The following is a 23,615-nucleotide window of genomic DNA, read 5'->3' on the forward strand; positions in this document are numbered from 1 at the left end:
GATGCGTAGACAAAAACTCGTACGCATATGCTGTTCAGTTCCTTTAGCAAAAAACTCGTACGTGTAAGACGGCAATCGGATTGGCCATATGAGGTTTCACAACACAACCACCTTAAAAACCCACTTAGAAAAACTCGTACGCGTAGCACTTCTCTTAAAGTATACGCTACAATTTTATCCTGCAGCCCTGGAACAATAGGAAGATGATTTTAGATATCAACCAGTAATCATAAAATGTACGGAAAGATATATAACTTAACAACTTTTCGTTTTTTAGTCGAGAGCAGTGTCAGTCATATCCCCACCAAATTCGTCAAAGGACACCATCACTTCTAAAGTACGGCAGCAAATGTTGTCTGCTATTTTAAAACTATGTACAGTCATCCCCGCTTCTTGCGAAAGCGGCAGGTATAAAAAAATAAGTTGCAAAAGTGAGGCCTTGCAATGACCGAAGGTAACTAAGCTCTTGATTAGCTTTGTGAGGTTCAAGAATATCATACGTGGCAAAGTCGAAGGTATTGTTGCAAAAAGTCTGGAGTTGCAAAGGCGGAACAACTGTATAATGATATCAGATATTCAGCATGCGAGACACGGTCAAACCAGAGTTCAAACTGTCCTTCATATGTATCATCGCCACTACCATACTCCACATATGGAACTCCCATTGGTATCAAGTGTTTCAAGGATCAACCTTCTTGCCCGACGGTGTAGCAGCCCGCATTACATTAGCGCTTCGTAGGATACATATAGAAATCAGTACTTTTTCATAGTGCGTTTGTCAACCCTCTTTTCTGACATTATAAATACCGACAACAACGGTATTTCAATAAATCATCGTCTACACAAAAAAGGTACCTGCAAAGGGTGCGGAGCTCAGTCCCAAGGTGAAACCTGGGTGTAATGCAGACGAGGCACGAACCGGGAGACATGGAGATACTTGGTGTATGTGTAAACCTCCTCTTTTCTCTCTTAATGATATCCCATGCAGAAAAAAGCAGCGAAGCAGAGAGGCTTGGGCAGTGCGCCATGGTTGTGTCGTTGTTTCAATAATTTGACAGTCAAGTAAAGGTTTTTTCCATCACCACTCTTGTCTCTTTCAACCGTGATGGCAACAAACCTGGGCCTGTAAGTAGAGCAATGCGCGAACGAGTTACTTCAATCAGTTCCTCACTCGCTCTTTTAAAAGAGTTCTTTTTTCTAACACATACTCCATTGGCAATTCGCTTTCTTTATGAACCCTTGTCGGCGAATCTGCTTTTGACACACGCGGTGTACTATGGAACCTTTACAGTGTAAGTTTTTCCTCCTACTTTAATCTTTCTCTTCCCCCCCAAAAAAAAACACCTTTCAAATTTCAATGATCTCCAACTTGTTTTTTTTTTCCAATGCGTCACCAACGTTTCTTTTAATCATTGTCGTTGATTTTGCGTGTGTAGTAGTAGTAGCGGCGGCGGACGGATATGCGTGACGACTACAGGGTAACTATTTTTTTTCTGTACTTCTTCAACTAGGGTAGCATTCTTCTGGTATTTACGTCTTAATAACTTGATTTTCTACGTGCTTTCGTTGCTGTAGTTGTTAAGATTTATCAGGATTGGTTCGCGGATTGGGCGATGCCTAACCTTTTTCTCTTTTGTCGGAAGGCCTGAAAGAAATTTTGGTTTACCTTGCGAGTGGAAGAGCGAAAGCATGGTAAGTTCGATTGCGCATGCACCTCTCCAGTAAATCGTGACCTGCGCCCACCTCTTGATCCTGTACTCCCTGTGACCGCTTGCTGAGTCCTGGAAATGACTCGATAAACTGACCACCGGCCGCGCATAGACGTTAGGTTCGGGGCACGGGTCGGCAACACGTAGAGGCTATTTCAGTGGAGCGCGGCCACAACTAAACGCGATGACTGTCAGGGTCATGCCGCCGTAGCAAGCAGCCATACGGGATTGGGCAGTATGGTGAGGTCACGTACACGGATAAGAGGAGGCGTCACAGAGAAAGGTTAGTGGCAAAATATACACAAGAAAACGTCTGAAGAGCGAGCGAGGGGATAATTGTTTTTCGTTTCTTTTCTATCTGCATCTATGCTAGGTTCTGGAGCCCAGACAAAAGTGGAGGTTCTCCCAGCAATGGGAGGGTAGGGTAGGGGCCGCGACGATCTGTTCTGGAAATACGAAGTGGTGAGTGATTGTTTCAATTGTTGCTTGCTTTTACTAAATACTCCAAGTATGGCTTGCTCTAACTTCTTTCTTTGATAGTCCTTTGGCTTGTCTGCAAATATTGCTTGTATCAACTATATATTGACGGGATGTCCTATTACCTAACGATATATTTTTCATACAAAATAAAAGACCAGGAATCATCCTCGTATCATAATGCTGTCTTTTTGTTGGTTTTCGTAATCGTCTTAATGAAAGTATATACTTTAAATACATGTTCATTAGATGAGTTTGTACTGATTACATAAGCAATGATGAGACGCTGATGTTATATACTGTACTGTAGAAAATTTGATTCACTTTAACATGTTGGTGGTCATGGCCAGCTTTATAGCTCCAATTACATTGTCATTTGAAGTCTATCAAAATGGCTTTTGTGTGTCGACAGTTATGTATGCACGCATCTGGATCCAAAGAAATCCCCAATCTATATATGTGAAACAATGTACTTACTGTTGTATTACAATGACCGTACTAGATCAAGCAAAGAGTCAAGCTTGTGGTTGAATGCTAACGACATAAAGCAGTAATTAAATATGGTTCAACCGGGGAGCGAGATCATGCATGGTAACAGTCGCTCTTTGCAAACGAGCTGCGGGTCTCCAAAAAAAGTCGAGCATTTCTACTGTAGAGTCTAATTCTATGACAGTTTTTGAACACACAACTCGAACAACGGGTTCCCAGTTATTCATAAAGAGTTCCTGGCAGTTGCCAGAAAAAGTTTCTCTAAAGATATTTTCTGACGTGCCCAAAAAACTGATACATGCAACGGCTCTCACAAGAATTTTGACATTGTATTACATGGTCAGTGCATTATGCTTGTGTCAAACGGTTGCCTAGATATTATGTTTAGAATCGATCGAGTCAATGCAAAGTAAAAGTAATTACGAATCTAATGTGAGCCATTTGACATTGTCAGCATTGTATAAGAACAAGGACACAGCACGCCAAAACATGAGTTCTTTCCTAACTGTCAAATGAAGCGGCGAAGACGATTGAACACAGTCAGAAAGAAAATGGATATTGCAAGGTGAAGCGACACGCAAATATCTTCACAAGGAAAGAAATTGTAAATGAGTTTAAGCAGGACATAAAGTAAAAGAGCAGGTTTTTATTCATTGTAATATTAGAGTAAAGAAACATTTTATAAAAGACAAAAGTTATCGTTATGAATATCAATAGTCGAAGGGTACAAATTTTATTAAAAGAACACAATCAGTGGACAATAAAGACAAATAATAAGAACGCGATTTTACAAAGTGACCTCAACAAGCAGTTCGCACAACCTGCAGGCTATACAAAAAGCATGAAGAAAGCAAGAAGAAACAGAAGAAGTATATAAAAGGGGGAGGAAAAGAAAGCCACCAATGCCTCGGCCTGGGAGTCCCAGTCTCCCACACATTTGGCTGGGTCAATCAACCACAAACCCAGCCATCATGGTACAAACGAGTGGGAACCATGACGTACGCTACGTTTCGAGAGTCAAGTGCAAGCAATCGGTTGTGGATTGCCTGTGAGTGGGGAAGGGGGAAGGGAAGGACGGAAGGAAGATGGAAGGGTAGACGGAAGGGAAGGAAGGGAGGGAAGGACGGAAGGGAAGAGGAAAGGGAAGAGGAAAGGGAAGGGGTGGGGGTAGGGGAAAGAATTGACTCTCGAAACACCCAAAAAAGAAAAAAAAAAAATTGCTGCTGTTGTCGAATGCTGGAGGAGCTGCTTACTGGATACTCGGATGCTGGGAGCCGAACACTGAAGCTGGGAGCTGATTGCCGAGTGTCGATTGCCGAGAGTCGAATGCCGAGAGTCGAATGCCAGAGAGTCGAATGCCAGAGAGTTGATCGCAGACAGTCGATGCCAGACAGTCGAATGCCGATAGTCGAGTCCTGAGAGTCGAACGCGATTTACGGTGGCACCTGGCTCCTCATGCGAGCCCCACCATGGCAGACCAGACCAGACCAGCAGACAAGGCATCCAACCGAAAGGACACTACCATATTTCTATGGCGAAAAACCGAAAAGGATTTCTCCGTCCTCTGATCTCGCCTGAAGACCGGTTGTGACCAACACCGTTGAACGCCAGACTAGACAGCCCAAGCAGGGACCGGTTGTAGGCAGCCAGGGGGACCACGGGAAAAAGGCTGAGACCAGACCGACAGAGGCAAGACCAGGACCAAGGGAAGAGCCAGAGCGAGGGAAGACCAGAACCAAGGGAAGAGCCAAGAGAAAGACCAGGAGGATCCAAGGGAGTGAAGGGAAAAGAAAAGTGAAGGAAAGAAAGAGTGAAGAGAAAAAGGGAATGGCCTGAAAAATGTGGGCGTATTTACATTTTTTGAACTCAAACCCCTGTCTTAAAAAAACACGTCACGTGACTTGTGATTCGTCATTCAAAACATGTGAGAAAGCAAAGGGTAGGGAAGAAAAAACATGTGCAGAAGAGACATGGTCAAGCGGTCAAGCGGTCAAGCGGTCAAGAAGAAGGCGTGTGTGATTTGCGTGTATTATTGTCCTACGAAGGTTTCCACCGGTATCATGCAGGGCGTGTCCCGACAACGTCGCCGCTTGTTTTCCAATAGGAAGGTACGTGCACCCGTCAAGCCAGAAGGTGCACATAGGTTTCAGCAACACATCCCTGAGGAAAAGTAAAGACAAGTGCCAGGAATGTTGAAATTGTGAGAAATATTTTATCAACAGAGATTAGTGGTACTGTGACAAGATGCTTACATAAGAAGAAGCCACATTACTTTCGTGCCGAACTGAAAAGACTGTCGCCTTTTTGTATACGAAAGAAGCGTTCGAACTAAAGGATAGTTGCTTTGATGCAATGACTTTTAAAGAATGATGCGCACTGTTATCATACCTTCCTCTTTCTCTGTGATTATGTCGTCACTGAGGTCTGGTGCAGTTGTAACAGCCACATCAAGGTACATGCTCTACGTATGTGCTTAGTATGGATTATAATTCATATGTACAGTCCAAAGCGTTGCCAAGCGGTCTTTTACAACAACTGGGCAAAGCAAACCGCCACAACGGTTGGATTAACTCTATCGCCTCGTCTCAATCACTAATAAACACAAAGTACGCGTAAATTAGCAGACAACTAACCAAGTTCAATATGCTCACGACACTTTACGACGGCTCTACGACATTACGTTTCGCAATGAATTGTACTTTCTCAAGTCAAGCAGCAACAACAGCAGCATCAGAGAAGATGACAATGTCAAGTTTAAAAGAGATTACCGATGGAAGTGCGTCAAACAACTTTCTGGGCAAAGAGCTTTGAGTGCCGCGGCGAAGTTCTACTCTCCATGCTGCAAAACCGAATAACCACGCCACCACATCGCACCATGGTTAATCCAACAACGGCCGAGACTTTCTACAATGGCTCACTTATCCCATCAGGAAGCTGGATACGACATTCAGCACATACTTACTCCAAACCAAAAATGATGTAATTTCGCCAACACCTTGCGCGAATATATCGTTATCATCCGAAGCTATTGTTCACCGGCCCAATATCGACGCGGTACAAATCCAAAAGTAATCTCGTATTCAACATAAGCAACATTGACGGTAGACACTGTACCGAGACCCTTTGATCCCTGGCTTGAGCTTGGCGCTAACCAAAACTAGTACATGCCCAATCATTCTGATCATAAGTATTTTTTTATGGTCTGGAGGCAGAACTTATTCCCAACAGAGTGTCCAGAGGAGTGACGGACTATTGGGTGTGAATACATGTATGAGAAAATGAGGAACAGAGAAGTGACGGAAAAGAGAAACCTATTTATATGTGCGGTGATAGATGGCAGTGGCATGAGCAGCTACTGCCTGCGGAATGAAAGGGTGGCCTTCGAATATGAAAAACCAATGTGCTGACCAGATCGCTTGAACGATGGCGATGCATAGAAGAGTGGTTTTGGGTTGGGAGCAAAAGCGACGTGCGAAGACAGCAGTCTTCATCGCATGTGCGATAGCCGGCAGGCGTGGATCGGCACAGTGAAACGGTGCCCGAACCAGCTGATGATAAGTATTGATTAGCTTGCATAACACTATCCGCTATCATCGCCCATCCGCTCGTTTCCACCTGCCACTGCCAGGTGCTTTTTTTTTTTGTGACAAGACATCCATTCTAAGTGCATCATAAGCAGACCTTCTCTTTCTAAATTATCGTAAAGGATATCAAGAGATCACTAACGACATACGCCTATGCATCATATTGCGTCAGTCCATACAGTATCGGCTTATAGCCGCCCCTCGTTGTACAGGTGTAAGATCTTCCACATTCATGATATAATGGCAATCGTACTGCTACTGCTTACATAAGCTGGATAATCCGAGTATAGTGTTTCCGTGCTTTACAATTGTGTCTATGCTACAATGCTTAGCTGGTTGCTGTGGTAGTTGTCTGTATATACTTTTGATGTTAACCAAATATCTTATCTGATGATGTCTTTGGACAGTGTAATAATGTGTTTTACCACACAATGTATTTAAAAATGTGTTTGCGCTCTGTATTCTCTTTTGAAAAACTAGCAACGAAGGTATTCTAGCGAAATGCATGCACACCATAGCTAGTGCTTATACAGTATGTAGTTAATAGGACTTGACGTATACGTATTGTAACAGTGCATATTTTATTCGGTGTAAGTAGTTTCAATCAATTGCTCCATAGTGTTGGGATACAGTAGTAGGGTGATAAACGTAGGTTGAAAGAAGTTGAAGATTTAATATAATATATATATATATATATATATTAAAGTATACTGTTATTGAGGAGCCTTTTCATACTTTATTGAAATTACTGCGCATAAACACATCCGTGTAGAGACATCCTAGAAAGTTTGAAAAGCATTAAGGAATGTTTTTCATGTACCCTTTAAGGTTCTCTTCTGTTGATATATCGACTGATCTGTAGTAGCAATAACAAGTGAACATCCTTGCGGACAACCCCCACAAGTATATATTTATAGGATGAGTGTAACCTGATGAGGATCAAAAATAGAAGAGAGTGTCCGTATCAAAAGCCAATGTGAAAACAGAAATTTAGGAATAGCCAACACCACATACGACTGTTCGAGTGGGACAACACCAAGATTCACATTATTGTATTGTAAGGCGGAAAAACAGAGTGTTTGGAAACGAATCTATGCGTACGCCTCTCACATACGCTTAAAGTACTGATGTGTATATACTATAATTGTCTCAGAATAACCGTCTGTTTTATTGTGTCAGTGGTAGAATTGGGGCCGAAACAACAGATACAATACGCACCAATACTACTGATTGACGCTTTACAGTGTAAAAAGTAGACAAACGAAATACACAGGGAAGAAAGATAGAATAGGAGATTCCTCTAATAGAGGTACAGCGATGGGTACACAAAAGCACCAAAGTACTAAGTTGATCTAGTGACTACTATGATAATGCCAAATTCGCTGTCAACTCATCAGTATGCACTAACGAGGAGATGATGGTTAATCGTGCAAGAAGTGAAATGAAGTTTACACTCAGAGGGCGCACAAGAAGGTGGAGGTACTACTAGCCAGGGGAGGTGTGTTTTGATAACAAATACATAGAGAAAGCTATATGAGCTACGCATGGGGGTTCTGCAGCAGCATGTGAGGTAACGTAACGATGGCAACGATTGCTATGTTGTAAGGAGGTGATTATGACACATCCGGTCCTTCAGTTTATCCGTGCGAGTATAGCGGTACCTGCAAAGCGCTTCCTTGTCGACCATGAGTCTTTGACGTGTGATCACATTACAGTAGGTCTCTCAACACCTTCCCTCTCACAGCATGCGAGACAATCAAGAAACAAGGACTTGCTTTATCAGCGACTGACGTCTTTGAGCATAATAAGGCGCCTGTTTATACACTCATTGAGACCGCTTATTGGCTCGGCGCCTGCTGTATGGGAAGTTGTAGGTATATTGATTTCATGGGAAAGAGACAATCAGATAAGAATTAATTTGGAAATTGATAGAATAAAATATTCGTTGAACGATGAGTGATAGTAATAGAAATGTACATGGTATCGTAGCTATACATGAAGTTATTTTCTTAAGGCCTCTAGTAGTATATATCATAGTCAATATACATTGTGAACAGAAAATATGTGAGCACTTTACGCGCACAATATCATATAAAAATGGGTGGTTAGCATAAGCGAGCTAAGAAATATGAACCAATTGCATATATCGGGCTGTGCTTTCGTGTTGAGTGCCATAACTCGTACAATGGTAACTGATCGTTGAGCGTTTTTGTAAGCACCTACTTTGACGTTATCGATCGTCGATCCTTTGGAAACCGAACCGTATCTAGCCAGATGGAACAAGGCAATTAATCTGTCAACATAACCTTGAAGTTGTGCAACACTACCCGGGTCCTGGATATTCGGTATTCTCCCGTTTTTCCTGCAAAGTATTGCAAAAACAAAATTGGTACATGTATTTGATTTGACGAGATACATTTGAGATGTAACAGTAGTGGAATTTATTCAAGAGAGCAATCGTCTCCAATTGATCCGTTTTACGCACATGTACATTTTAAAGACTGTATGAAGGTCGTACTAGATTATTTTTCTATCGTATGTTGAAAACACACCGTCAACAGATAACTACTGCTACAATTCATAAAGCACTTCCCACCGTCACACTATAACACTGCCCAAAGTCAACTTTTCAAATGCAAAAATGATAAATTGTTGATGCTTATGTGATACAATTTATTCGAACGGCATGAAGTGAAGATGTTAAAGTACATTAGATGTGTGTCACTTAGAGACCAACACAGTAAGCCTTGCCATCGTCCAAGTTGTCGCACTCGTGGACACCGACGCTGTGGAGGTTCTTGTTCCAGCTGTAGAGGTCGTCAGTGGTGATACCGTTCTTGGCAGCGACGTCAGCGCAGCCGGTATCAGCGGAGGTGATGACATAGTACCAGGCACAGTTTTCGTTGGCCTTGTTAACGATTCTCAAGCTACCAGCTTCGGAGGCAGGGACAGCCTGGGGAGAGGGGCCAGAGCCAGAGGAGCTGGAGGTGGTCTCCTCATCAGCGGGTTCTTCAGAAGATTCGTCATCAGAGGACTCCTCGGCAGCAGCGGCTTCCTCAGCAGCAGCAGCTTCCTGGGCAGCCTTTTCCTGGGCAGCCTTTTCTTCGGCGGCCTTCTTCTCAGCAAGGCAGCGCTTGGTGTGGGTGTGGTGGCTCTGGATACAGACTGTGGAAGTGTTCTTCAAAGCGGAATCGCAGTCGCCGGAAAGACCGTTAGTGCTGGCGAGCATGTCAACCTTGACGTTGTACTTGGCGGCAAGAGCCTGGCAGGTAAGACCCTCGGTGGCTGTATAGAAGAAACATAGATAGGATATCGTTAGCTTCTGTTTCTGATATGTGTATGCGCGAAAATAGCAACTGTAGACCGGAAACGGTCAATTCTAGCACTTACGGACAAACTTCTCACAAGGGATGGAGGCGGCGGAGGCAAGGCCGGCAATGGCAAGGGTAGCAGCAGAGATGATGGAGAACTTCATTGTGAATATACAGGGAAAGGAATGGGTATTTGTCTTGAAATGAGTGGACTGTGAGGAGGAGGGCTGTTGTTGTTGTTGTTGTTGTTGAGAAGGATGTAGCTGAAGCGAGTCTTGAAAGCAGGGACTTTTATACTCTTTGACTCCCTGCAACAAGGTTTAGCTGTAATTTCCTTTTAGGTAATTAAACATGATGCGCAATAAATTAGACGTAATGGCACAAAACCACTCGCACACACCAGGTTTATTTCACAGACTTCCTCTCGCAATAAGAAATTCAGCCCAGGATATGTAGTTTCTGACATACACACCCATGCAGTCAGCTTGATGTACCTGCTTATGCGTCAAATATCATGCACAGCACGACGAGAAGCACTATGCCTTTTGCTACGAAATCCATATCCTTTGTTCTCAGGCACGCGTACACAAACAAAATAAGCCTTCCGCAATTGCCCCCCGTGGCATGTACCTACTGCATCTCATTGAACGTTGCACGACTTGCATTCCGAAATGGTACTAGCTTTTCCCCGCTTCCCGCAAATTATTCCTGTTTGAGATGCGACCTCGTGTGCCGAATTTACCTATTTGTGCCACTTTTATTTAATTGCCCCTTTATGACAACAAAATCCGACAGAAAGAGCGGGCTCGCCCAGTCACCCACTCGCTCAATTGCCTCGCTCTCTTTCTGGTCAATAGCATAGGCTGGTGCGGTATGTATTCACTTTGCCTTGTGGCACATGGAGCAGGAATCCTGTATGAACGTGCGCTTCTTTTTTTAAACATAAGCGGGAACGATTGTATTTGTGATCGTGAAAAGTGGTACTCATAATGTTAGTGACGAGGTGTATATAGAAAAAGGAGAGGAAGGAGTTCCAATGGCCTTTTTTATCCAAGAGTGGAAATGATCAGAGTCTCCTCGATTTTGTTCTTGTTTTGTAGAAAATGATAAAGAGTGATCGCGTTGGAGTATCTTACGAACATCTTTCCTGACGTTCTGTTCTACTTGTTTTGGTGAACCGGGAAATTGGCCTCCCGTACTACAAATGTTGAAACGGCGCTCTTGTGGCATAAGTGTCGTATAATCTTTCTTTTTTTATGCACCGATCTCCGGTTATTAATAGATGGCTTTGACTTGAAAACAGACAGTAGCAACGACGAGGTTTGTGCAATCCCTTGTAAGATGGGAGCTGAAGCACGAGTACAAGTGCCTGTTGACAAGTTTATCATCAGCTTGATTGCTCGGAGAGAGCAATTTGCCTCGTTCTCGCCCTCCTGTATGCGTACACGATGGTGATGATGATGGCTGCTTTTTGTAAACGGGTTACAGCCAGTTTTGTATATGTAATGTATGATGATAATATGTGCACCATTATTAGGTGCACATAAAGTACATACCCCTAGATTGAAATATACGTACTTGAAGACAGAAACGTCTGCAAATGAAGTCATGCCTCGGATTTCTTTGTCTGATCAACGAGATTTTCGACTACAAGTTTTGTTATCACTTAGGGGTGGGTGAAGTGGTTAGGATGCTCTTTGAGAAACAACCTTCTTCCCTACTTTTCTGACTGCCGATCTTATACAGAACAGTTTCTACTTTTGCGGGGTCAAGGAGCTCTAATCTAACAATGACAGGTTATGCACTAAAGTCCTTAGATGACAATGGCAATTGTTTGTTGAAGCAAGTACAATGTGTTGCAGCACATAGTTGCTACATGCTTCGCTGTGACACGCATCTGCCGCTTTTATGCATATCACCGCCACTTCAGCAGAAGGCTATCCACAGGGCTTCTTTAAAGAGCCTCATTTTTTCTTTTTTTGATAGACAGCTACGTAAGTACATAGAATATGAATGCCTGTTATTTGTTTTGGAACAAGCTTATAGTGGTGCATTGCTATTCAACAAATATAATTTTCTTGTTACATCAATATGGTGTTTACAGGAAGTTCTTCAGTACTGGTCGATTTCGATCCAAGCCACGGAGGTTGAGGAAAAGCAAGTCCTACTTTTATACTCGAAAACGGGATTTCGGACCTTCTTTCCCAGAAGCAAGCATATTTTTTTTTGTAAAATATTACAACTACTATCGAAAATGGGCAAAGAAGACAAGAAACGCAAGAGCAAATCCCAAGACAAGGATAGAAAAGAAAAGAAAAAGCAAAAGACCAGCAAGCATAGCCATAAACATAGCAGCAACATTGACAACACCAGCGTAACCAAATCAGCAAGCCCCGTTGTTGTCGCCAAAACCACCACCATCAACACCTACAGCTCGTTCTCGGAAATCGTCACCCAACTATACCTCCATTTGGCTCCCATATGGGCTGAAAATGCCACGGAAGGCGTTATTGAGCAGCTTAATGCATTCCTCATGAAGTATGATCTCTTACTTGATTTCTGTGGAGCTATTAGTATGATATATGAACAAAAAAAACTTACCATTGTTGACAACTGGTTATTACACGCTCTAGATTTGTTCCACAATTAGACGGCATCGTTCTTGCACATTCGAATCTTGAGTTTTTGACAGACAAGGGAAAGATTCTGTATGACTCACCGTTCTGTCACTTTTTCGTCCGCGTCAAATTCTTGGTTTGGAAACCGCGAAAGGGCACAAAACTTGGTAATATACATAGCAACGCATTGCTTTGGCACCATGCACTTCACGGTTGTGGTATATCCATGGAGACTGTCAGTTCAAGAAACTGACATTTCTCAACCGTTTTTTAGTGGGCCGCATTAACTTACAGTCGCAAGATCATATTGGTCTGCTGATTTACGGCACATTCAATGCGTCGATCCCAAGCAAAAGCATACCAACTGATGTATATGAATGGCGCGCGTCCGAAATTGAAGCTGAAGACCACGCTGCACAAGATGATAACGATGACGAAGATGAAAGCAAGGAAGATGATGATGATGACGAAGTAGGACCTACAGCAACTAGTACGGAAGAAAGGAAACCAAGTCAGTATGGCGAATGGGTTAATAAGACTACCGGTGTACCCGTTGGTGGTGATGATGGCACCGTTGAATTTAACGTAGTCGAGTAAGTGGTTTTGCTTCTCTATCTACCTGCTTTATATTCTGACTAAGTGTATATTTGTCAATAGTATCATCGAAGCAAACGACATCCTTACCGTTACCGGATCATTATAGACGAAATTGTACATTATACACAACCACAGAAACCTCACACGCCATAGCACCTCCTGCACTCAACAGCAACAACACACATGCAAGCTAACACGCACTCTCATTTGATAATAATTTTTTTATCTATTTAAAAAATCGACACATTTTGACATCTACCACATGTCTTATTATGTTGAGCCGACGATATTACGCTAAAGCGATCCAATTCTGCTGGAATCAAGGTCGGTTTAGCGAGCGGATATATACAGCAGCAACATTTCATTTTTTCGCGTTAACCGATGAGGCCAAGAAAGGTGCACTTTATCAGTGTATGACGAGTTTTTTTTATGATGGGGTGATGGAAAGACTGGACAGCATTGTTGTTGATTAAAGTTTAAAGGGAATTTGGAAGAAAGGATAGATAAGTATGACTCGAGTTGTCATTCAACATAAAGTGGAGTGTGTTTGTTTGTTATCAAGCTACTGCTGGCAGCTTACTTTTACAATAGTATTTTACGGAAAGAAAAACAAGTTAAGCGGGAAAGGTTAAAGGGAAATAGAGCAATTAAAAAAAATCTAAAGGTGGAGAGAAAGAGCACCGGCAACAGCACTGCCGATAACTGCTAAGGATACCATCGGAGAGACGGCGACCGCTGCGCTGCCACCATCATTGCTGCCGTTGCTATCGCTGCTTCCACCGTCCTTGGTATTGTTGACAGGTACGGCAGTATCCTTATAAGCACAGCTATCTTGAGTGCACAAACATTGGCCGGCAACTGTTTTGTAAAAAATATCTTAGGTTATAGAGGTCTATTCACATATGTAATCAACTCTGTCAGATTGATGAATTTATATAATCTTACCAGGATCCCACCAAATACTATCACAGTTATCAGGAACAGGATGGCGGTAAGATGGATCGGTCGATTGAACAGCGGCAGGAGGTGTGGGATTATCCAAAGATGGGACAGTGCTTGGGCAGTTAAAGCAAGTGCCCCAATTGGTAGTATTAAAGTTACAGTTATTAGTCAAAGCGGATGATACAACACCAGTGACTCCGGCGACAGTGATGTTCTGAAGACCATTACAGATCTCCTTGCCGGTGTTGGGGAGATCGCACTTCATGTAGCTCTGCTCTGCAAGTTGGCTGGCAGGGACCGGGTTCTTCATCTACAGGATCCAAAGATTCAAGGAGAGCCATGTTAGTTAACTGATTTCTCTTTCTTTTTATATATATACAACCATAGCAGGTATATCAGTAGAATACATACCCATTCTAATAATTGAGCATTGGAGACGACCCATACATCCGGCTTGGATGTGATAGACTGGATAGCATCGACAACAGCCTTCTTCATCACTTCTGGATCTTCAGAGCCAGGTGTCTGTGGCACACCAGGGAACGTCGTGAGATGAGCTATTTCATAGGGCGGTAAAAGAAAATCAGACAACATTGGAAGAGGAGAACGAGTGTATATAGAAGGAGGGGGTAAGCGGGGTTTAAGGGGTGTTGGTGGGAGAGGCATTGAGAAAGAGTAGAAGAAGGACAATGAGGTAAAGAGGAAGAAGGTATGTAAGAAAAAGAACTTACTCGGGTGGACATAGATGCCGAATGGCTGGCGGTTTCCGTTGTAGTGTCTTTCGAAGTTAGTTGAAGTCCAGGTGGCAACATCGGCGCTGGATCCAGCAAGGTAGACATCCATCAATTGGGGTGTGTTGGCGTTGTCAAGTACAGCATACATAGGGATCTCCCAAACACCTAGTCAATAGTATGCAAAGCTAGGTTAGTAAAATAGACTCACTAAAAGTTGATGTCGTCCAGAACCATAATCCAACCTGGAAGTTTTACACCGGCCGAGCAGACACCAGTCCAGCAATCGTTCGCCATGCCGTTATCAAGGGTATATGGCCTATACATTATAATATTTAAATGGTCAAAATTTCTATTCACCAAATATAGTACATTTTGAAAACACAGATTAACACCACACTTACCAGTAGCAGTCATCAGTTACAGCCGTTGCTGATGAATCATACAAGAAACCTTGCTTGGAGATTTCAGTGAGCGTATCCGCCGTATAATTCACTATTGAGGCAAGGTTCGCAAAAGCGAGTAAGCACACAAAGTTTTTGTCGACTTTATCTTTCTTCTTGCCAGCAATAGTGACTAGATGCCAATGATAGTGTTGGTTATAGAGGTGATAACGTACAGAACGGGGCGCGGAAACCTTGAATCTTTCCGAGAGGAACACCAGCGTATTGGTTCAACATGGCACGAGCTGCTTGAATTTCTCTATTTACAGTTCAGCGTGTTTGATGCGTGAGATAACATAAGAACAAGTGGCTAAATGCATTGCATTATATGTATGCAAGATGCTGCTGCGTATGTCTGTATATTTGGAGATACTTACTGAGCAGATGGAGTGCCTATTGAGATATGGAAGATACAGTAGCAATTATAATTATAGAAAGTTAGCCTTTGTTCCTTGTTTGCACGATCGGTTAATCATCATCTTTAGAAATATCTGAAAGGAAACATGCCGACATGAGAGAACGTATGACTATAGAAAATGGCAAAATCCCGGTAAGTCCGCCGTATACGGGTTTTGTATGTCTGTCAGAAAACAATCTCATTAGACTTACTCTGCTACTTCGTGTCCGTTCGCGTACCATTGCTGGACAAGCGAGAAATCAGTATACTCCATCGAAACATACCATGAGCCCTACAGTATTAAATAAGAGGTTTTACACCAATCAAGAGCGGTAATAGAAAAAGGAAAGGGCAAAAGCACACAAGCTCATTTAGATAAAACACGTCTCACGTAACACAAAAGCAAAAATCGCTGTGCTCTTTCCCCGGCACTTGCCTTTGCGGGACATCCGTTAGGGTTGCTGTCATCCAGCAAGTAAGGAGGTTTGAGAAAAGGAGTGAGTCAATCCATTGCAAAAAAGAATGCACATAATGTGAGGACGCAAGAAGTCCAGATCGTTGCTGCTGGTGAGGATAGTCGTCTTACCGAACGTTGAGAAGTGCATGTGCCGTATCGACAAGTTTTGCCTGGATGGAGTCATCGAATGTGATGGTAACAAACTGTACGTGCAATGGATACAGAAAGTTTGAGTGAGAAAACTGTTGCTCTTCTCCTTAAATGCTACTGCTTTTTCTCTCTCTCTCCCTCGCGTACTAACCTGAGGCACATCAGCAGGCTTCAATCCATTAGGTGGAGATTGAGAGGCACACAAGCAGCTAGGAAGTTTGCATGTATTGGAATCGCAAGAGTAGGTGCTGGCTGTGCTGGTGGTTGGGATATTGGGTGTGCCATCTTGGGCAAGTACCCATGACGATGGGGTCACTGCCAGGGCAACCAAGCTGCTAAGGATGGCTGTGCTGATTTTCATGATGACTTATAAGGTTTGAATGAATCGTAAAAGAATGGGAGAGAGCGCCGAAATAAAAATTGAGAAGAAGAAAAGAGGAAGAGGAAGAGGAGGTCGTCGCCCGTGAAAGAAAAAAGAAATAGAGGCTCACTCGTCTGTTCATATCCTTTATTTTCTCCCGAAAAAGGAAATTTTATTCGCTATTTTTGCCCCCCTGGGCCATATAAGTCTTCAACCTCTTTATTTTTAAACTTTAGGCTTACTTTGTCCCACTCGAACTTACCAGCGCGCATCTTTTTTTTGTTTAAGTCTCTTAGCATCCCATTACTGCCGATTGTTGATTACTGTTGTTGTTGTTGTTGTTTTGCTGCTGACACTGAAAACTGACTTTTTACGGGCAAAAGTTTTGAAGGAAGCAGTGCATTTGTCGGGTGCAGCAGCCCGACTGATGTTTCTTGGGCAAATGGACAATCAGCCCATTCTATGTGTATTTTATTATTTGTTGGCTTGTATACAATCTCTGAGTCTCTACACATCGTCGTACAGATAGTAAAGTGAATGAGGGTCAATCCAGTTGCCCACAACTACATGCTTACTGCGTCTATTTGATTCGTCGCATCTTCCTAATCAAGTGTTTGAGCATGTCTTTTTCACTTTGATTGTGGAACATTTCAGCAATAGTCAATATTTATCAAAAGCGGTATGGTGCTAGGAGGGCTCTGTGAAACAACTGAAACGCAAACCTTGTTTCTCTCTAGTAATAAATTGCATGGTTAATTACACACATTTATGAACCGTGGTAGTTAAGCCGGCTGTCCGACCCTCCTCCTACCTCAATCAATTCAATCGATTATGTAGCTTCTTTCTTTGTTCTGTCGACATAAAGTAGAAAAGAGACATTTGTTTCGGTCAGTACACAAGCAACTAAGTTAAAGACGATGGACTTAGTCTATACAGAAGATTATTTTCAAGAGGTAACACATTTGAACTGCCAGTTGGCCTTATAATGGACATGCTTACTCTATGTAACACCCGTTCTACTTCTGGTTTACTGATGGATGAAAGTACATCTGCTCAGTCATATAGGCCAATCCGTTGAGCAGCACTCGCTGGAAACAAGTGTAAGGGGTCTACGGTCAGTTTTGTCATAACAATGTATTAGAACCGATTGTTTTTCTTCACATGATTGTTATTAGCGCATCAGTCGCTCTCATTCTCCATTGTATAGCCCTTAAACAATCAATAGCTCGATTGGATAAAGTTTTCTTTTCTTTATGTTGACTTGCTTAAAGAGCGTTTACAGGCACTCGATTCAAAAAGGAAATTATTCTTCTCGCAAACCAACGGGATGCATTAGTATTTGTATATACAGATCTTCAATTTACATACATCCAGAAATAAAACTATCATTCACAATGTGTAAATCGATATAAAGTTCAATGTTTCGAGAACACTGTCTGCATATGCAATTTTGCATGCATGGGTATTCTGCCACCAATTTCTTACCCTTTTCCAAGACGCATTCTGTGGACAAACAACAGGTAATAATCGAGTTCACACAATTTAATAACAAGATGATTCGTTATGTAGAGCTTTGACTGTGGAGGAAATTGAAGCAACATAATCTGGCGAGAAGCCCGTCGTTAGTACATTTGGTATCTTTTTTTACCGTTGATGATTAGCACTTATTTCTTCTCGTGATTTCCAGTTCATACGTGTCAATACACCATCATCGAAGTTCTTAAAGCTTTCGTTCTTGTATACACCTATAAAGTATATGCGCTTTATTTCAGGAACTCCCTTTCTTACGTTAGGATTTCGTCACACAACTTGACTTCTAAAGAAGGATATACTGTACCTTTAAGCCCTGTGCCCTATTATAAAACGGGCCGTGTTCTCACTAATGTTTGTTGTTGCCCGCATTCTTCACACGGATGTATATTTGGACACACCATGTTCATGTGATCAATCATGTCTCGTCTTATCTCTTCTATTTACCTGATACAAACATCGTGAGAGACCAACTAGGAGATGCGTCCAGAAATAGATTCTGCGAGTGATCTTTTTACATATATTTCTATGCAATCCGAGGAAGACAGCTGGCTTACATACCAACCCACGATGCTATATATATCAAACGCGTCATGAATGATATTGTAATTCTGTCAATGCCTCTATTTCTATACCGAGCAATTGAGTCATTACTGAAGCATAAAATGTATTAAAAAAACCATACTGTTGATGATCTATTATATGCCCAGATATACACACAATCACATAAACCACGCACAAACAAATATCCAGAATATTTGTCCATACCCAAATATTTAGTAGACAGGGAAAGAAAAAGGATGGGGAAACTCTCTCTTTTTGGCTATCTCTTTTCTTTGACAAAGAAAATGAGCCAGAGGAGAGCGAACAGAATAAAGCTTAAGAACATGATGCCCATCTTGATGACATCTGGCCAGTAGTTCTTTGCATTAAATCCGAATGTTGACAGAATCGTCGCACCAGGTACCTAAAATTGGGTTTTTGTTTTGTTTTGTTATGTACACCTTAGCCTTCTGAGAGCGATACAATGTAACAAGTGTCACAAAGTTGAGAAAAGGCTTACATCTATATTTAATCCAAATCGTTCCTCCACCAGCTGCAAGTATAGCATTTCGTTGACAAGTAATGCTTCGAGCGCGTAATTGAAGAATGACAGGTGCTTGAGCCAGCCAAAGTAAGGGGATATAGAGTCTTTGTCGTTATGGTTAATTTAGTAGTAACCTGATGTTAGCTCTCTGTCTTCCTTTCTCTATATGTCTCAATAAGAATTCTTACCTTTGTTTAACAAAAGACCAGCAAAAAGCATAGAGAACAACATCATCATACACGAGATCAAATTTGCCATAGATAAGTTCTTGAATACCACACCGATAGCTAAACAAAGTGCAGCTGCAGTGAGGTTGAAAAGTACAATGACAAGCAAGAACTTGAAGAATTCAGGTACGCCTTCAACAAGTCCAACCATATAGTACGATATTAAGCCCATCATCAATGGTGGAACCACACGTAATGGGATAATGTCAAACAGCACCTATTGATGATAGCAACAGCGTCAGTCATAAACAGTGCTCAAACACATCGCAAGTCCTGAGTATATATATATCTCGGTTTCTTACCTTTGACAAAAAGTAAACTCCTGGAGAATAATATCCATTTGCACGCTCCCGTACAAACAATATACGCTCATTTGAGAATACTTGGAGTGACGTAAGGCACATGAAGCCTAACAGGGCTTCATAAAAGAAAAATAGACCCATACGATTCTGGAAACCGGCAATAGTGTTTGAGACTTGGTAAAAGAGTCCTCCGCAGATTACTACATTACTCCAAAGGGTTAATCGCGTTTTGAGGTAGCAGAAAACAAAATGGTCAGAGGAAAGTACAAAAAGTAGTGGGCTGAAACGTACATGCTAGAACAACAGCAATGGTATAATGAGCGAACATGAGCATCGGGTTGCGATACAAGTTCTTGAACGTTCTGTCTGCCAAGATCCGGAATTGGGCGATCCATCCAGGCCGCTCATACGTATTGACAGGTTTAATAGGTGGTGCTGAACCTTCGTCTATGGCTTCTGGGGTGCCTTGACTGTTGTAATACATATATGCAAAGTTAGCTCTTTTGTATGAAGGAAGTTGGGAGATATCGCTCTCGAACTTACGCTGCCGCAAGTATGCGCTCTACATCATCACGCACGGCGACCGCCACAACACTCTTATCGTAAGCTTCAATCAATCGTTTCAAATGAGGATTGACAGTATCTGAGTTGGTGGACGAGCTGTCCCCATTGCCATCGACAACGACATCTGGAGCAGTCAGTTGCTCTCGCTTCTTCCTTATACGCTCTCTTCGCAGTCGTTCTTGTCGGGCACCTAATTCAGAAGCCCATTGTTCGCTCGTGTTTTCAAGATCATCATTGTATCCGCTGTTAGAGCCCAGTAGTGAGTGGGATGGTTGATTCTGTCGTAATAACGGTGATGGTGGCTGATTGATATCATCCAGTTCGTCTCTTTCGGCCAGCTGTTGTTGTGGTTCTACCGTTTGCATTGTTAAATCAATCAGATAATCAGCAATGTTGAAGCCAGGAGGACAAGGGTAGCCGACGCTCTTAAAATATGACTGCACACGAAGTTGAGGTCCTGAGTATACGGTGTTGCCCTTGGCAAGCACGATAAGTTGATCAAACAAGGTAACAATGTTGGATCGCGGTTGGTGAATAGTGAACACGATTGTGCGGTTGTAATCCCTTGCGAGCGTCACCAGAGACTCGACCACGTTGTAAGCATTGTATGCATCCAAACCACTCGTTGGTTCATCCAAGAACAAAATCGACGGTGAAGTGACGAGCTCACACGCAATAGCAACACGACGACGCTCACCGCCACTGATGGATCGATCATCTGCTTGTCCAATCTTTGACTCCTTGATGCTATCGATTCCCAGCTCTTGCATAACCTCCATCACCCGGAATTTCTTGGCGGCAGTGCTCATCGATCGAGGTAAGCGGAGTAGAGCCGAGTACAAGATCGTTTCGTAGACAGTCAGCGTCGGGATCATTGTATCTTCTTGGTCGACGTAACCAATCAATTTTTTGTATTCTGCAGCAGCAAGCGAATGGCCATTGACATAGACATCGCCAGACACTTGTCCTGTTTTGGTGCGGTTGGCAAGAATATCCAGTAGGGTCGTTTTGCCCGATCCTGAAGGTCCCATAATAGCAAGCACTTCGCCAGGTCGGACCATGCCCGTGATGCTCTTTAGAATAGGCAGTTTGCCCACCTTGTATGAGATGCTGTCAAAAATAAGACTCGTTGGCGTATGCTCCGCCATCAACTTGCCAGCTTCATCATCGGCGAGTTGGATATACTGGCCTGCACCGCTGGGTTTCTTGGCGAGGTAGGTCACGAGTGCAGCAACAATAATCAGGAAAACAGCAACACCGGCCATACCACTGATGATCATTACCCAATTTATGGGCCGCTCGGGTCGCTTTACATCATTCAATAAATATACTATGTAGTCAGTGCTACTATATCTTTTTTTCTGCAAGCAGAAAGTAGTAGATATTTACCTTGAAGCCCGGAACCATGGTATAATGCAAGCACTCTCCCGAACTACACGAAAGGAAAATCGAATCATCGCCGAAAATAGCAGAAATGAGATCATCCATGGCCGGTTCTATATATCACATGGGTAACATATACAACATTGGTAAGAGGATGAATGGGTGGAGTGTGTGCCACAAAGTCATGCAACTAATTACTTAATCACCACCCATCTATCCCTCCTCACATAACCAACCCCCCTGGATCCAAGCATTACCAGAAAATGAGCAATCGGGACCAACGCATTTAAATGTAGCTGGACCTTGAATTTCATCCTTGAGCAAATCGGTAAGGTCTAATATCAAGAATACCCAAAAAGAGAGTGCGCGCGTAACAAATGTGAGTATCATGTACATACATTTACATGTAGTAGACCACAATCATGTAGCGGCTAATAAAAGTAACGTACCAATACTGCCACCCTTGCCGCACAACATTTCATCCTTGATGCATCGACAATCGATATTGTTACACCTGTAGTTGGTCATGTTTCTCTCATAGGTATTCTCTATGATTCCCAATGAACCCCTCGAATTCTTGATTAAAAGGCGGATCTACTAGGAGAATTTCTTGTCTTTCATCCGATATCTTACCTTGATCAAACTGACAGTCATCCAAATGGCAATAAAATGACTCGATTTCGTCGACCCAGACTTAAGTTTATAAATCAAGATTAGTATATGTGCCATTTGTTCTATTCTGCTATGGATGTAACTACCTACATTGAAAGTCACACGAGTCCTCATGCTGATTACAAGAGAAAGTGACCTGTGGTACTTGATCTTTCAACTGTTCGAGGATCTTACGATCTAAAATAACGTGGTGATGATGATCGGGCCATTTAGTTTTGCGTGTGTGGATGAGTACACGTTGTTATAGTAAAAAGATAAAACACTCGAGGAGTATGGCGTTTGAGGGGAGTCGATGGCCTTACTTGTAACGTTGCACATTTGATGATTTTCGAAAACTGTCAGACCGCCTCTGTAACAAGTACCATTCTGACCTGTGGGAACCAGAGGATCGCATACAGAATCCATGGTGCATACTATAACGCAGCAATTGCAACAAATTCAGACTTCAAGTATTATGCATCTCTGTGACCCTTTCTTTTCCATACCGAAGACATACCGTTACAATTGATACCCTCCCATCCTTCTGGACAATCACAGTGATCATTCTCTCTAGGATTTCTATTACGTCCATCGGCCAATGCACCACATACTGTTATTATGGCAACAAAAACCAAAAGTTAGTTTCCATGGAAATACAGCATACCCGTAGATACATGTGGATGAGAGAGCCACGTATATCAAAGCTCGTAGGGAAAAGGAAAAGCAAAACGGTAACATACATGGCTGTTTACAGTCGTCGCCGCCGAAACCAGGTGGACAGTTGCATTTGCCATTATACTCGCTACAATTGGCAAAATGCAGACACTCGAAACCAGGAAGCAAACAGTTGAAACACTGTGGACATTCCGGACAGTCGTTGTCGCCACCGCCAAGGGGCGATAAGCTTGTCGTTAGCGGTGTATAGCCTAGGGAATAGTTTTGCGCGTGCACAGCGTACAAAAAGGCTAACAATAGCAAGCCGAGCGAATGACGCCGCATTCTGAGAGAGAGAAAGCAACGAATTGGTCGCGACAAAAGAAGAATTGGTTAAAAAAAAAAAGAGGAAAAAAGTTGAATGAAGCGTCGGGTAAAAAAAGAACGAGAGATGTCTTGCTTGCAGTCCTGCTACACCAGCAGTTGGGCGCATGAGAGTTCTGCTGCTTCCATGACGCAAGCAATATCGAGCCGACTTCCAGATTAGGGTTCCGCTAAAAACAATGGCGGTTTCATAGGCAACATGCTCGGATAGATGAACTACTCCCCCCAATACGTGGCCTAACAGACGGAATACGCAAAGATGACCTAGCACGCCAGTGGGTATGTCGACGGAGAAAAGCCAACGACAAAAGCATGTCCTCTTCTGCTCTGGAGTAACAGTATTGGCAAGGATGGTATCTGATCAAAAGACTCACAGTGGATTTGAGAAAGGGATCGGTTATGGTGGCAGTGCAAAAATTCGTTTTTTTTATTTTTTGCTGACTTGCAAATGAGGATTTTTTTCGTGGTTGGGCTTCTGTCTTTCTTCTCTTTCCTCTCTCGTCTCCTCCCCCCCCTCCCCTTTCTCTTTGAACCCTCTTCTTTTAAATTTTTATTCCATCGGATTTT

The 23,615-nt window shown here is 42.7% G+C and overlaps 8 protein-coding genes across 8 annotated transcripts; 3 read left to right on the plus strand and 5 right to left on the minus strand.

The window, feature by feature from the left end:
• Nucleotides 1-3,368: 3,368 nt before the first annotated feature.
• BDB00DRAFT_829423 (uncharacterized protein) lies at nt 3,369-3,837 on the plus strand. The gene is given in 2 exon segments (XM_053123947.1): nt 3,369-3,785; nt 3,805-3,837. 1 exon segment carries the CDS (start codon nt 3,379-3,381, stop codon nt 3,550-3,552), a length of 174 nt encoding a protein of 57 aa, XP_052978428.1. The 5' UTR covers nt 3,369-3,378; the 3' UTR covers nt 3,553-3,785; nt 3,805-3,837.
• BDB00DRAFT_929885 (uncharacterized protein) lies at nt 3,630-4,439 on the minus strand. The gene is made up of 3 exons (XM_053128984.1): nt 4,068-4,439; nt 3,805-4,027; nt 3,630-3,769 (listed from the first exon to the last, which is right to left on the minus strand). The coding sequence occupies exons 1-3, from the start codon at nt 4,176-4,178 to the stop codon at nt 3,693-3,695; spliced, it is 411 nt and encodes a 136-aa protein (XP_052978429.1). The 5' UTR covers nt 4,179-4,439; the 3' UTR covers nt 3,630-3,692.
• A 191-nt stretch (nt 4,440-4,630) lies between these two features.
• BDB00DRAFT_829435 (uncharacterized protein) lies at nt 4,631-5,614 on the plus strand (the record flags this gene model as incomplete). The annotated part of the gene is given in 4 exon segments (XM_053123948.1): nt 4,631-4,808; nt 4,898-4,970; nt 5,041-5,097; nt 5,109-5,614. The coding sequence occupies 4 exon segments, from the start codon at nt 4,631-4,633 to the stop codon at nt 5,269-5,271; spliced, it is 471 nt and encodes a 156-aa protein (XP_052978430.1). The 3' UTR covers nt 5,272-5,614.
• Nucleotides 5,615-5,895: 281 nt separating this feature from the next.
• Nucleotides 5,896-6,172, minus strand: BDB00DRAFT_829443 (uncharacterized protein; the record flags this gene model as incomplete). The annotated part of the gene is made up of 1 exon (XM_053123949.1): nt 5,896-6,172. A coding segment is annotated over exon 1 (176 nt), but the record flags the coding sequence as incomplete, so codon positions are not given.
• Nucleotides 6,173-8,688: 2,516 nt separating this feature from the next.
• On the minus strand, nt 8,689-9,818 carry BDB00DRAFT_939807 (uncharacterized protein). Its single transcript, XM_053129329.1, has 2 exons — nt 9,650-9,818; nt 8,689-9,544 (listed from the first exon to the last, which is right to left on the minus strand). The coding sequence occupies exons 1-2, from the start codon at nt 9,732-9,734 to the stop codon at nt 8,985-8,987; spliced, it is 645 nt and encodes a 214-aa protein (XP_052978432.1). The 5' UTR covers nt 9,735-9,818; the 3' UTR covers nt 8,689-8,984.
• A 2,006-nt stretch (nt 9,819-11,824) lies between these two features.
• On the plus strand, nt 11,825-12,891 carry BDB00DRAFT_788955 (uncharacterized protein; the record flags this gene model as incomplete). Its single annotated transcript, XM_053120842.1, has 4 exons — nt 11,825-12,108; nt 12,204-12,355; nt 12,463-12,781; nt 12,846-12,891. The coding sequence occupies 4 exons, from the start codon at nt 11,825-11,827 to the stop codon at nt 12,889-12,891; spliced, it is 801 nt and encodes a 266-aa protein (XP_052978433.1).
• A 552-nt stretch (nt 12,892-13,443) lies between these two features.
• On the minus strand, nt 13,444-16,266 carry BDB00DRAFT_765932 (uncharacterized protein; the record flags this gene model as incomplete). Its single annotated transcript, XM_053119554.1, has 12 exons — nt 13,444-13,643; nt 13,731-14,037; nt 14,139-14,284; nt 14,459-14,626; nt 14,704-14,777; nt 14,863-14,953; nt 15,078-15,160; nt 15,405-15,428; nt 15,511-15,590; nt 15,731-15,734; nt 15,885-15,958; nt 16,057-16,266. The coding sequence occupies 12 exons, from the start codon at nt 16,264-16,266 to the stop codon at nt 13,444-13,446; spliced, it is 1,461 nt and encodes a 486-aa protein (XP_052978434.1).
• A 2,151-nt stretch (nt 16,267-18,417) lies between these two features.
• BDB00DRAFT_829464 (half-sized ABC transporter) lies at nt 18,418-23,149 on the minus strand. Its single transcript, XM_053123950.1, has 14 exons — nt 22,751-23,149; nt 22,528-22,620; nt 22,334-22,444; nt 22,122-22,208; nt 21,993-22,052; nt 21,809-21,907; nt 21,617-21,694; nt 21,366-21,472; nt 19,956-21,283; nt 19,704-19,882; nt 19,413-19,612; nt 19,072-19,327; nt 18,860-18,987; nt 18,418-18,763 (listed from the first exon to the last, which is right to left on the minus strand). Exons 1-14 carry the CDS (start codon nt 23,007-23,009, stop codon nt 18,620-18,622), a joined length of 3,129 nt encoding a protein of 1,042 aa, XP_052978435.1. The 5' UTR covers nt 23,010-23,149; the 3' UTR covers nt 18,418-18,619.
• Between the last annotated feature and the right edge of the window lie 466 nt (nt 23,150-23,615).

This window comes from Zychaea mexicana (assembly GCF_025766255.1).
Source record: "Zychaea mexicana strain RSA 1403 chromosome Unknown BDB00scaffold_50, whole genome shotgun sequence".
Lineage (NCBI taxonomy): Eukaryota > Fungi > Mucoromycota > Mucoromycetes > Mucorales > Lichtheimiaceae > Zychaea > Zychaea mexicana.